A 14,812-nucleotide genomic window follows, 5' to 3' on the forward strand; every position below is an offset into this window, starting at 1 on the left:
TGATAAAATTCACTCGACTGTGGTCAGCGATCTTGAATCAGTGAAAAATGGGAGCAGTGGGAATTATCGTCGAGGAAGGGATTCGTTCTCAACTAATGACTCTAACAGTCGGTGGAAAAACAATTTTCCTCTGGTGGTCTAGTCGATCGAACAGGATCGAACATGAACGGATGAGGCAGCGATCGAGTAAATCTTCAGTTTAAAATAACGACGTGTTTTATTTCTGTTTGGGTCGTTAACGAATTAGGGAGGATTTCGACGAATGTAAATGATATTTACATTTCGTAACGACGCGCAACGCGAGAAGATATTTAGTCCGCCCTTGTAGCTCGTCAGATATTTCACTATTATCTTCGTAATTACGTCGAACGTATGAAAAATGTTAAATTATGTAAAACAAACATATGGACGTAAAATTTCACGACTAAATAACGAGAGATCTTTTACTATTATTTTAATTCGAATCGAATTTCTACTATTTTAACCTGTTTACTTAAAATACCCTATCAGGTATCTTTTATTTTTCTGATTATTTTATTTGAATATAGAAACATTTTTAATCGAATCGAAAGAAGCTACGCATAAATAATAATAAATCTTTATAACAGGATATTCTAAACCTTTTGAAATTAATGATACAGTATATGTATTTGAAATTATGATAAATTTGAAATTATATAGCAGAGCAACTCTCGAGATATGAAATGGATAGGCAATTTTTGGGAGGTCGTTGCTTCTCGATTTCGATTTGTTTCGCAATACACGCACGGCCATCGTCCTGAGATTCACTCGCATGAAATACAGTACACACATACATACACAAACACACATATCGTGCCTTATGTAAATCATCGGTTTCTAACGATCTCGTTGCGCAACCCCGCCGCAATGGCGCGACGCTCGATAAACTCACGATGAAACCTCGCCGCTCTCATGTGATACATATTTACCCTTGAGATTAATAGCCGCAAAAGGAATTACTATTTCGATCACTCTCGACTGTATATCCTTCCTCGGTTCAAAGATTTTAGTTATCCTTCAAACAAAATTGAAGATTAAGATGAATCGATCATTTGACAAGCCACGTTCGATATTCCATCGTAATTAATTTACATTCAATGGATATTACAGATATACGTAAAAGATGTAAATAGTTTAGATATAAAAGTAAAATTTTTGTTTCTTCCGTTATATTAGGTTGTCCGAAAAGTTTCTTTCGTTTTATAAGGAAATAATAAACACATAATGTTTTTTGTTTTATATTAGTTTATTTAATTATAGACAAACGTAATAATAGGAATAGAACGAAATGGATCATAGCTAATTCAATAAAATAATATAAAACAGAAATTGTTGTTCATCTATTATCACCTTATGAAACGAAAGAAACTTTTCGGACAACCCAATATAATTCTTCATACACATATCGATCTAATTTCTTTCATACAAATTTCACACTTGATGAAAATATCGTTTATAACGATAGTCGAATGATATCTTAAAAACAAATGGGATGGAAGCTCGGTGAGAAACAGGCAAGGAAACGGTAGATTCCGCTTTCTCAAGGAGCACATACTGTCGAGCAATCACGCGTAAATGGACTGGAAGAATTAGAAAATCGTTTGGTAACGATAACGCGGTATTGAAAGCAAGAAAGCCGTTTCGTTACGACACACCACCGACATAAAGCGAAATGGCGCTATTTTATCGAACAATGCGTTTGTTAAACGCAACCGAAACACCATGTGACGATCCTCGATTGTTTCTCCACAATGGATCCTGTTCCATGTTTGAACAGCCGACGTTATTTTCGTAAAACATCGTTCCATTGAGAAGAAACGCTACACGTCGCAGCCGAGCGACGTCGATTCATCGAGCGAATCGGCATTTTTCATTCATGAAAACGTCACACACCGTTCAGGATAGCATTATTGCGTCGTAATCGATGTCTCTCAGCAGAGAGCACGAAAATCCAGAAAATTACGTCGCAATGCTATCGACGCGCAGCTAGTACGCGTGTATGTTTGCGTATAACCAATAAGGGTGAGTGTATTTCGCGATCCATCATCCGTTCGGATTACCAACAGGGCGTATCTAGTTCCGTTGCGTCGGTTGGTTCGTCGCTTTGCTCACCTCCTCGCAATTGTCTGGATAGCGGTATTTCGTGCTCAAATTAAGAACAGCGTTTCATCGATATTTTTAAAGAAAAATTTATTGTATGTACAGTAACAAACTTTTCAAAAAGTATAGATTTTTATTTTATTCGAAGAAGGTACTGTTATTTTACGAAGAGAAATAGTTTCTATCGCTGAAATGATGGAAATTTGTATATCGACTATTTGATATAAAACTGTATTTTTCATCATAAAATTCGATTATATTTCTCTGTAGTAGCATGTAGTTTTATTTATAGTAACAAATATTATTCTATAGAGAAAAGGACGATGAGGAAGTACTTGAACGTCGTCGTGATTAGGCTGAAGACATAACTACTAAAACATATATCTACGATATAATTAAAAACTATAGAAATGTAATTGCTATAGCAATTATAGTATTGGACGATATATAGGATGAAGCATTTGAAACAAGTCACCTGAATATCTCGCTTTCTTTCGATGATAAAAATAAATAGATATATATATAGAGAGAGAGAGATACGAAAAATTTGGAATGATTGTTACAATTGTTTCGCCTGAGTAAAAGTTCGTTCAGTAAAAGACTAATGCTCCAAGGCTGACAACTTAGATAATAAATAAGGTTTATGAAACGAGAACATTTGGATAACTTATTGAACTTAGCGTGAGTTAGATTTTAATTCTCTGGTGACAAAATGACAAACTACCGAAAGTAGGTCCTTTGGCTTTTCTGTTCATTTATTCGAATCGGTTGATTTATTTGCATTCCAAATACTCAGTAACTTTTAAGAGTTTTAAAATCTTTTTAATTGAAAAAAATTTTCTTTGACAAATATTCTATTTTCTTCTCCTCAAAGGTTTGTATAGCTGTTGATGTGCTTATGTACTAGGCTTTGTATTAATTGAAGAGCTTGGAAGGTTGACTGATGGAATCGTTGTGTTCTTCAAACGATGCATGCGACTATCCGATACGATTTCCTAAAAATCATAAATTATTTATGATTGCAATAATACTAAGCGATTTCAATAAAATTTTCAACATGTACATAACCGTCATAAATCTTGAAACCGTATTGTTTAATTTAAATTTCGATTAAGACCTGGATTAAAAGGTTACAAAAACTGACCTATACTTTTTTCTTCGCAATTCCGACCAATGCAATTTTTCCAAAACATTTTTGCACGTCATCTAGTAAGCTAATCCTTCTAACTTCAAAAAAAAAAAAAAAAAAAAAAAGGAACAGTTTGGTCCAATTTTTAAAAATTTATTCTGTTTTTAAAGAGTATCCGAATATATGTTAATGCCGGCAATAGAATTTTACCTTTATTTTTTCTAGGACAAAAATTCCATCGCGTAAATTTTTATAGCTATTTAAACATTTACATGACTCTTATTATGCCGATCGATCCAATTGTATTAAAAAAATTTTAAATATACATTTTCCACAACGTTTCTCGTCCATTTAATCATTGGTGATCATATAGATACTTTCAGTAGTTTAATTTTCCTGCACGTAGTTGGCTATCCGAATTCTCGTTTTTCCCATATCGGAAATGCCTGTCAAGTGGCTGCAACGAATACGTTCGGGACACTAGAATACTTCATGCGACCATTTTTCAAAATCAGTGTAGAGTTAAAAGCGGCAGTAAGTGGCAGCCTAAGTTTATATACTCTCTTTAGTAATAAAAAATGAAGTTTCTTATAAAAAAAATCCTACATTTGTCACCCTTAAATATTTGTGTAAAATCTTTGTCGAAGCTTAAATAGTTATAAACTTTGCGCTGTTTAATAGGGTATAGGATTTATAAGGATTACAAGATGCTCGCAACGCAATTAAACAATGGAAATACGTTGATCGGTATGCGTAAAACTATAATTCAAATCTATTGTTTGAAGTCCTATAACGACTACATGGGACAATCAGTTTCATTTTGAATTTCAGGATTTTGGCTCGAGAACGTTGCCCTCGATTGCACAATTATTTGAAATAATATCGTGAATCTTGAAGTTTCGAAGGATTGTCATTTCAAAGGAAACGACATTTTTTGGGAATGTTGCACTTGAATAATTGAATTTGAACAAAAGGCGGATTTTCAGGCCTGTTGGATCCCCGCCATTCTTCCGCGCACGCTTTATTTGTATTCCCGCCGATATAGCGATTATGTCTGACATAGTAAAATTAGTAGAAACGTTCCACGTACTATTCTGCTTAATGTCGAATACGTAAATACATTCTGGGATCGAATGTTTCCATTTATTGGATATAACATCAACTCGAACACTGGTGATGTTTTATTCATACGTAGAAATTCGTATTTTTGCGAACATAATTAAAGACGTGTTTCGTTTAATAAATACAAAACAGAAACTTGTTTTAATTATTATATCCCACAAGGAGCACTTCAACTGGTGAAAGGAAATCCAAATAAATAGGGGCCTGTACCATCTACTAAATACATACCATAACGAGTACTTTATTTTGAATTTGTTTTGTATATTTTTGCATACTGTGTACATTCTATATGTTTTCTACATGAAATAGTGAGATAGCTGAGATAGTGATTTCTAATAGGAATGATACTATTGAGATATGTATAATTTTGTGTGCTAGGCTAGATTAGCTGTGTAGTAGTGACACACGTATGTGAATATGAGTGTATGGAAGTATGTGTGTGCGCAGCGTCTCGAAAAACAGATGAATGCAACTGTTCCATTAGCAGTGTGGTATAGAAGATGGTGAGACGAAGAGAGTGCTGAGATGCGTGCAAATGTATATCGACGAAGATCATGCAAATCATTTATTAAATAAATCTAAAACTATTTTAGTATAAATTCTAAGTGTAATTCTAGTGTTCCTTTACTTCTATTTCGCCGATTAAGATCCACAATTCTCAACAGATACAAAGTCAATATTGATATTATTGTTCTTCTCAACGGAAAATATATGTACATTGAAGTGTTAGGGATGGAGGGTGGAGAATTTATTATTGTCATCCATGAGTCATCCATGAGCCTTTGGAACGATAGAGATAAAGGGAGAGCAGGCAATCTGTCACTGATGAATTTCTGTTTTCATAGACTTCAAAGTTAAAGCAAGGATACTTGACGTTACTTTTCTTTGCAAAATATAAAGACGAATTTTGGTAAAATTGGAGAGACGAATTTGAACGAATTAGATATTCCAAATTACAGGGAAACGAATGAGTCGATTTGTCTGTTTCAGAAAGCGCGTACGAAGATGAGGAGCATGGCGCCAGGGGCGCGAGATCCCCTGGTGAAAGTGGTCTCGGCGAAGAAATCGGTGCTCCTGACGATGATTGCGCAGATCTACCTTTGAGGATGGATATTAACACGATCAGGGGTTGGAACTCGGGCGCCAGGAGCGGTTTCCTACGGGGCATCGGGCAGCGCGTGAGCTTCGACCCCGAGGCACCGCCGCTGCCGCCGCAACCTGCAAGAAAGGTCGATGAAAAGGTCAAGGTAGGTATCTCTAACGTTACACAAGAAGCTACTGTTTATGACGAACAGTAACAAAGTATTCTGTTCAACCAACGAATAAATTAATGCTCGTGATGGTAACCAAGTCTCCATCACTATTTTTCCTTTAACACTTTTTTTAATTAAACCGGCACAATGAAATTGATGTATGGTTTGTCAAAGTAAATTTCAAACGTTTATAATTCGCGATACAATTATTCACGAGTATGTAAACTAATTAGAAATCGATCAAAGTTAATTGGAAATTATTTACGGTCATGGTAGATTAATAGAGACAATCAATTTTTTAATTAGTTACGTGTAAACTAGGTGACCATGTCGATAACCTTCGTATTGAATTAATATTAATAAAAATCTACGTTATTGAAGGAACCACGGTCTATCGTCGATCTTGAATAAATTTTTTACGTTCGTGCGAAGATGTCGCAGAGCTTTTATGCAACCCCTTTCTCCATTGAATAACGTTTTAAATACTGAAGCTTAAATATATTTATACCTTTAATTTATAACTACGTTAATACTATTCTAATATTTTTATTTGGTAGGTTCTCTTTAACTTGCCTAGAGACATATCACCATACAGAAAATCGAAGAATTTTCGAGAAGAACAAACGTAATTCATATTAACATACATAGAATTATATTATAGTTTCAAATAACTTTTCGTCTAAATTCTATAAAATAGCACTTGTTTGAGTCACACAGATAAGAAACTGTGAAAATGATACCATCGTTCTGTCTAGTCTACAGAAAGACTACACCCAAACAAGGCTGAATATTTTGGCTGTCAGCATGAGGGTTAATGGAGTTGCGAAATGTTCAAAGTAGAACGAGCGTTTGACAGAGGAAAGGAGGTGAACAGGCGAATAAAAGGAAGCAGTCGGACGATAACTGCGTTACGACGTCGACCCAATTTGCGGAAGTCGCTATTACGAATCAGAAGTTCCCTTCCCGTCGCAGTCTACCTTTTTATTGCCTTCTCGAAAGTCCTCTCGAGAGAGACGATTATGTTCCGAATCCCTGCGAACGAATCAAGCTGTCGCTGGAACGTTCTGACTAGTTCCTCGAAAGAAACTCCTACGCTATTTCGATGATCGTAGATAATCGGATTCGACCGATCGACAGATGTAATTACGCTGTAAGGACAGAACAGAAAGAGATCGGCGCCAAAACTTTCATTCTTAATGCGTCCCTCCATTCCATTTCGTCTGTGACCTCTGTACCACTCAAATCATCCATTCCAACACTGTAGATCGGAGATCAGAGAGGAAGATGAGCAAGCAGCAAAAAATTATTTTATCGACGCTACAAGCAGCTGAAGATAACGCGTACGCTTATACGCGCGCTTTTACGAGTGGTCCGTGAAGCTTTTGTTTTTATTGCGTCGTAAAATCTCTATCGAGTTAATTTCATGGCGGCAAGCGGTATGGTAAATGTACTGGACAACTCGTATTTCGTGAAATCAAACATCCTCCTAACAATTCCAGTCTGGTAGTTCCAATACGCGTTTTCTAATAACAGTTAGATAGTTGAGTTTCTTAAACGAAATCGCCGTCCAAAAGCATTAGGACACGTACGTTCTATTTCTCATTCTTCCATCGATAGCAAACGAAATTTCGCAATTGGTTTCTGCCTTTTATTGGTTCGTAAACGTCTTCGATGAATCTCTGCTCGTCAAGCTGCTCCACCAAAATCCCGTGGTTTTACCCGATCGAAACCAATCTTCCACACTTTTGTCTCATCTTCGTGCTATTCCGCACACCAGCGATCTATCATATTCACCTTTGTTTCACGGGACAGCGTTTGATTCACGGCGTGGACGCAATGCATTAGAATCTCCTGCCTCTCGCAAAAAAAAAACCACCGGGAAGCCGCAAGTAAATCATACGACGAATACTTGAACATGACCGGTCGACACGGGAATGGAGCTGCTTTAAATACAGGTCAGCAGAAGCTCGTAACGACTACGATGTCCTAGTCAGTGATCGCTAAGAATAAAGGTCTTCGTTTATTTAAAAGTACAGCGCATGTGTATTTAACGTATAAAATTTACTCTTGCCTCATTTAATTTTAATTTTGAAATGAAAATAATGCCAAAAATGAGAATGATGAAATAATGCATCTTCTGACGGGTACACTGGAGCAATCAAACATATAGACTCTTATAAATGTATGCATTTCGATCTTCAGATGTTTCATTCATCAGAACCGCAATTACAATCTTAATAGAATTACGGAAGAAAATTCTTGATAAAAGTTGGCTGAAAAGGGGCGGAGGTTGGAAAATAATGAGGCTACCAGGTAACGGAGGGATGGAGGTACTCGGCGGAATACGCGTGAGCTCGCGATTACCCCTCTCGGCTTCAAGAAGATGACATACTGTGCCAAGGGCCGACACTGACAGCGAACGAGTGTTTGCCGGGGCGCACCCTAATTGTCGAGCCGCCACACCCTCAGCAAACATTGTCCATCAACCCTCCTCCTAACAACCATCTCTCTATCGGCCCCTACCACTCGACCCTTTTCCATCGGGACCAGATATATGTACATATATACGCACATTGCACGTATACGCGGTGTCCTTGGTGCGAAAAGACGTGGATAGCTGTATGATTAGAAACGGAGGGTTACTTAATTGCTGGAGACGCCGGCATTAACCGCAGGATCTCGTCTCGCGTTACCCCCCACACTATTTCATTTCCGCCTCCATTGTACATGTGTTTGCGGATCGTCGTCGTTCAGCAAATATCAGAGTTCTACGTTTAACGTCTTTGATAAACTTCCTGACTCTTGCCTTGGCTCCTTAACACACGGTCGATGTCGTATCGGTCAGCTGATAAATAAATAAAAAATAAAGAAACCGTTGGTAAAAGCTCGGTTATTGATTTCTTGTAAGGACGTCAAAGAGTTGTATCTTCGAGTAATAGGGAAGTCTCTGGAAGGAGACTTCGTTAGGATCCAAAAGTGGAAGATTGGAGGATTTGTAAGACGTCTTCAACCGTAGATCGATTTATTGTAATGTACTTTATGGTAACAATCGATTAATCCTACAGCATCTCTTGGGTCATGCCCCATATAGTCGTATTTCTCTGTCGTCATGAAATTTCTTAAGCTTGAGAGAAACGCGAGAGACGCTTCTCCTTTTGATTTTCTGGGTACAAATGTTCTAGAACGCTAAAATCAGAGTGAGATTGAGATATGAAAACTCGAGGACCGCAGCAGAGATAAGTCAGTGAGAAGGCGCGAAGAAAAGTGGCTTAGTTAAAAATCCTGTGTGGGGTTCATAGAATAGCGAAAAGACTGATGTGTCGGTGAAATGTTGTCTATGTGCCTAGTCATGCTCGCCAGAGACATAACTTTTTTACTCGGTCAATCTCTAATGAGAAATACAATACTTTGTCAAGCGTAATGAGAAACCTGTGGGAGGAAATATTAGGTTATCCCATAAGTAGCGTCTTGTTTTCTGGAACTATATTCCAACTTTCTGCTAACTTTTTAATTCTCTCCTTGAAAAATTGTTGCGATCTCGATCGAAATATTCAGTTATCCCTATGAAATTTTTCATTAGTATCTAATTATTATTAATTAGGTTAAGCGAATCCAATGAAATAAAAAGCTTGTTATGCTAAGTACAGAGAATGGTATAATAATTTTCAATTATACCTTTCATTTTTATTCCAACTCTTTCATTTATTGAACCTAATATCGTCGATGCTGTTAGGTTAAATTAAATTTCACCAGTTCCCACACTCTTGGCATTACCTTAGAAATTCAAAACGCAAGATAAAAAGTTACTCATGTATTTAATTAATATCACGCCGATTAAAGGATTTTGTAGAAGAGTAGAAGTTCTGTCGATTGAATTTACCCACAAACATACCATTTGCGGTCGCACAATACCTCTTGTTCTGAACAGTATAATTGAAGGAGCGATAATAGCACTGCTACGAACAATTACACCGTAATCGCTTGACTATCCAGTCCTGGCTTTAGCTTACATATGTCTTATACTATCTTATCTTATATATTAGGATTTCATTAAGAAAAGCTCCGAGAATACCCGGTTTACAAGAAAGTATACAAGCATAGAGATTAACTCTTCCTTTGAATAGGCCGGTGTAGGAAGAAGGCATTGTTTCCGCTCATGTTTGATCTTTACGTGTTGTATCTGATATTCTTTCCTCGTCTGCAATCTAATGACAAGCATAAAGAGAACTTGCCTCCTAACGAGAGGTTTCCACGATCGAACAATGAACGGCTATCCGAGTCGCTAATTACTCCCCTTGTTCTTCCTACGATCGTCCCAATTTCAGCTGAATCTTCGATCAGCCTTTCCATACTCACCCACGCTCCTGTACATCCCTCGATCGACGCTACTGTTCCCTTTCGGTCATTTTCAAGCGAATCGTATTTCTCTATGGTTAGAAAATTTCTTAAATTTGAGAAAAATATTAAATTATTTCATAACGTCATGTTTACACGTGGCCGAACTTTTATTTATTCATAAAACTATTACCCCATTAGTTTCACACTTAACTAAGTTAGAACTTTACATCTGCACACATTTTTATGATTAATAACGATTTTGTTAATGCCAATTACAGTTCTTTTTAAATTATTGTCACGTATAAACTAAACTTTTTAGAGGTAAGAGACGACATTACGTACGGGATGACTTAATATACGAAGCGAATCGGTATTTTTATATCGATACACTGCAAATATACACAGAAAATATACTTTAAAAATAAATAAGAATTTTTGAAATTAAGTTTATACCGGGAAGGATAGGGAACACGAAGAAGTAGAAAATTGGAAGAAAAACTAACCATAATCCTTTCACTGCCTCTTAGGAGAAAAACTTTCAGAATCCAGTTAGCTGTTACCTCTCGAGAGTATCGAGTTTAGGGTTAAAACTTCAAAGTTCCACGAAATTTCCGAAGTGTCCGATCCCCAGGTAACACACTCAACTCTGCTCGTACCCCGCTAGTTATTTCATTATATTCGCCTAGTTCTACATCCAGAAGTTCGATGACGTCGTATCGGTTTAAATCACGTCGCTTCTCTCGATCCACGATGCAGATCCATTCGCGCGCACGTCGTTCACTTGGGTGACTATATCCAACGTTGCGGTACATTTATCATCCTAATTTCATCCATCTTTCATCAGAGTTTCGTCCGTCGATCAATAACCCGTTACCCCTCGAGTTTCTTGAGGAATCGATGGTTTTTGTTATGAAAAGTGGGATTGGGGCAAAGTCCAGCAAATTCCACTGAATAATATATTATAAGTAGACGTGTATTAGTACTATATTGGAAAATATGGTACGTCGGTGTATTCAGTACAATATCGCTTGTGGAAGGTGTGTAAGAAAAACAGTGGACGACGGATTTTTATGCATTTCTGGGAAATTTGAAGGTGCACGTAATATGAAAAAATATATAAAACATGCAAAGTATATACTTTGTTAAATTACGTTCTGAAAAATATGAATTTGCACAAAAATCCGCGTTCTATTGATAACGTTACCAATTTATGAGAAATAAGATCGACTTCGTTACATTTTTCACACACCATGCGTATCGTAAATGTTCACAAAAAATAAAGAAAAATTGTAAATATAATACCGAAAAAAAGGATGTATCGCGATACTGAACGAAAGGAAAACATTGGCGGGTAGCGACGTGTTTTGATTAATCCTGCCGCGAGGATGAATAGCACGGCGGATGAAATAAAGCTACGAGAAGCTTCATTTTCCGAAACGTGGACGCAGCGACGAGACTATAATAAAAAGTTACGACGGTTTGCAGAGGCACAGTATCCACGGCATGATAGAGGAAGAGAACGTGGTGAGACCGCATCAGGAAATGGCTAGTCTGTCCTATCAAGAGAAGAAGTACCTTCTCGCGGTGGAACGTGGAGACGTTGCTTCTGTCAGAAGGTGAGACTTTGGGAAATCAAAATCGTACGTGAGCTGGCAACGTATATTTACGTGTTAATGGAATTATATTTGGGGAGTGGAAATTTTGGAGGCATGTAGCGCGCGTGGATTATGTAACAAGAATAACGAAGGGGAGAATCCTTAATGTCGCAAGACACTCTGGAAAAATTCACTCTCGTACACGTGCCAATTTTTTCTCCTCTGTATATATATATATATATATAAGAGAATTTTCAAAGCCCTTCGAAATCCTAGTTACATCATCGAACGTTCGTATCTCGTGGTTAATCATTCGCAAACAAGACACGTCTTATACCAATTATATCCAAGTCTGGATGTAACTGATCTTTTTTCCACGGAGAGTTTCAAGAAGTTAGGGTCAAACTTTAAGAGTATCCATATAAACGAGCAAAAATGTCTTAATAAACAGAAGTCGATATATCGTTATTTTCGAAGTTGTAAGACATGTTTCGAAGTTGTACATGTTCGTAATATGAACATATGAAACTACGGATACAGATAACTCGACGAGACACTCGCATAGATGCATATTTTTGTATAGAAAAATTTTCATTCCCAAATATACATCCGAAATATGAATGTTCAGCGGGCTAGAATCGGCAAGAAGCAAGGTATTGTTTCGATCACTTTCAACGCGACTACAATGGTTAATTTGAAAGGCGGGAAGAAACGGCGCGTAAGAGTATCGCAATCGTGGCTTTTGTTCAAATGAACATACACGCGAGCTGGTTGAAATCCGTTGGATCTAGAGTTTAAACGTTAAACAGGACAAGAGATCTCGCGAGGGAAGGTCAAACGCGCAGCGTATACACATATGTATATCGCGTCAGTGTGCCAACAAAGGATCTAATTATCCTACGAACAATCGTCCCGTGATGCTGAAACTTCTCGGAATTCTTCACGGCGTTGCTCGTTTCGGCGCAATTAATACCGATTGCGATGTACGAGAAAGTTTCAGCGGTCGTGGAATTCTCATTTGGCTCGGTCTCGGGAAACAGGACAGCTAAATACGATTGCCAAGTCGATCCGTTCCGGTGAACGTAATGGGAAAATCGTGAGCTTCGTGTTTGAAATAAAAGAAAATAAAAAAAAGAGAGAGAGAAATAGAAATGGTAAAACGAAAGAAAAAAAATAAATAGGAAAGTTAGTAGGTAGGAACGTGGTGGATGTTGTTTCAGGATGTTGCAGAGTGCTCACGAAACCGAAATGAACATCAACTGCGTGGATCCATTGGGACGTTCGGCGCTTCTAATGGCGATCGATAATGAAAATCTGGAAATGGTGGAGCTGCTGATCGAGCATAAAGTCGACACGAAGGATGCGTTGCTTCACGCCATCTCCGAGGAATTTGTCGAAGCGGTCGAGGTACTTCTGGAACACGAGGAAAGTCTTCATCGAAATGGGGAGCCACACGTTAGTCGCTTTCATCGTCTAGTATATGTAACTGTATCGATCCAAGAATTTTTTATGCTTTTCTCTTTATCAATCTGTAGAAACTAGTCGCGCGCGTATAAAACGTTCCTTTGAACATTTTTACGGTCGTGTATAAGACGTTCTTTGAACAATTTTTCCTCATCTCTTCCGCTCGAACTTTCCTTTACTCTATCGGAGACACTTTGATTTCGTAGCAACAAGCTTCGCCTCGCAATTAAGCGGTGATTGCATTTTTCCGGCTAGGCAATTTCGTTTCAGTTATCGAAACTCCCCCCTGCTCCGTAATTTTCACCGTTGGTTGGTTTCGTTCCGCGCTTAGGCGACCAACTGCGGCGACCAGACGACTCAGCGCTACGGTTAAGTAGATTCCATCCGAGAAATAAGTCGACCCACATTTTAATCAGGTAATCCGAAGAGTTTTCCGTCGTTGACCGTCGCTCGCAACAAAGCGTGTCTCGATGAAAGCATTTCTCGATGAAAGCCAGCTGACCGAATCTCATTTCCGTCAGAGCTTGAAAAATCGCTTGCACCCGTATACAGGCCAAATTCACGCCAACTGGACATCGGGGAAAACGGGAAAATAAAGACGAGAGGGTCGCGGAATTGTTGACGAGAGGAAGCTTAATCAGCTTTTATCCCTCTTTTCCAAGGGAGGAATCGGCTTACTTTACCATCGGAAATAATTATCATGGTCCCCCTTGCCTCTATCGCGATGTTTTATTAGTTTGCCAAGCGCGTCGATTATTAAAGAAGCAGGGCAAGTACGAGAAAGATGATCTATCGTAGTTATTTCAGAATGGAAAAACGAAATAACAGTTTCATTATCGTCGCGTGTCGCAACATGAGACCCATTTCGTTTATTTGTTTCAATTAATCTATTAACCCTAATCTCTTGAACGTAATCTTCTTCTTTATGTCCTTGCTATTAATTTCTAACGAGTTGTTTCATTCCTACGAAAAAGAAAAAAAGAAATAAAATATATTACATATATTTGAAAGAATTCAAATCAACTTTTTCAATCCACGTAACATCTCTCTTGTGCTTACCCTGCAAATTTTTTATTATACATTTGCTCGCGTATTCGTCGTAAGATTAACGTAAATTCGCGATCTACGAATTTCTTCTACGCTCTATCTAAAGAACGATTGCTTCATATTGCAATATATATAATATAAGTTTATACGTTTGTGTTCCAGAGCTGGGAAGCGCTGCCATCGGACACCGCAACCTTCACACCAGACATTACACCCCTGATCTTAGCCGCTCATAGGGATAACTACGAGATTATTAAGATCCTGTTGGACCGCGGATCCACGTTACCTATGCCACACGATGTTCGTTGCGGGTGAGCAGTCTTCAAACAAAGCTTCTTTCATCCTCCCCATAATTACGAAATTTTCTTCATAAGTAAATCTGACGCGAGAAGCTGTAGACGTGAGAAACGTAACAATCCCTTGTTAAGTATACGTTTCACGTTGATTAATTTCCCGTACTGGTTTAGCATGGCATGCGATATTCGAGCGAAGCCCGCGTATACCAATCAGTTAGGCTATCTACAACGCAACCTTTACGCAGCCAAACATAATCCCCAATTCCTAAGCATAGAGTGAAATTTCACTTCTCTCAATAATATCTATCGTAAATACTACGTCTATCCTCTTACACGAATTCCTAAGCATAGGGTGAAATTTCACTTCTCTCAATAATATCTATCGTAAATACTACGTCTATCCTCTTACACGAAACTCAACATCCGAAAGTTTACAAACAGAGCGGA

General features: G+C 37.9%; 1 protein-coding gene across 9 annotated transcripts in view; it reads left to right on the forward strand.

Moving 5' to 3' along the window:
- The window catches only part of LOC126918312 (transient receptor potential-gamma protein), a 99,324-nt gene that overhangs the window by 68,877 nt on the left and 15,635 nt on the right, over window positions 1-14,812 (forward strand). For 7 of the 9 annotated variants that reach the window (XM_050726048.1, XM_050726049.1, XM_050726046.1 and 4 more), the window contains 4 exons: window positions 5,363-5,619; window positions 11,449-11,579; window positions 12,779-13,040; window positions 14,232-14,380. In XM_050726048.1, coding sequence (XP_050582005.1) covers window positions 5,479-5,619; window positions 11,449-11,579; window positions 12,779-13,040; window positions 14,232-14,380 — 683 coding nt within the window. In that variant the 5' untranslated portion in view covers window positions 5,363-5,478. The remainder of the gene's footprint in view (window positions 1-5,362; window positions 5,620-11,448; window positions 11,580-12,778; window positions 13,041-14,231; window positions 14,381-14,812) is intronic. The other 2 variants (XM_050726042.1, XM_050726044.1) reach the window with 1 other exon arrangement.

The sequence above is a fragment of the Bombus affinis genome, chromosome 7 (genome assembly GCF_024516045.1).
Source record: "Bombus affinis isolate iyBomAffi1 chromosome 7, iyBomAffi1.2, whole genome shotgun sequence".
Taxonomy (NCBI): domain Eukaryota; kingdom Metazoa; phylum Arthropoda; class Insecta; order Hymenoptera; family Apidae; genus Bombus; species Bombus affinis.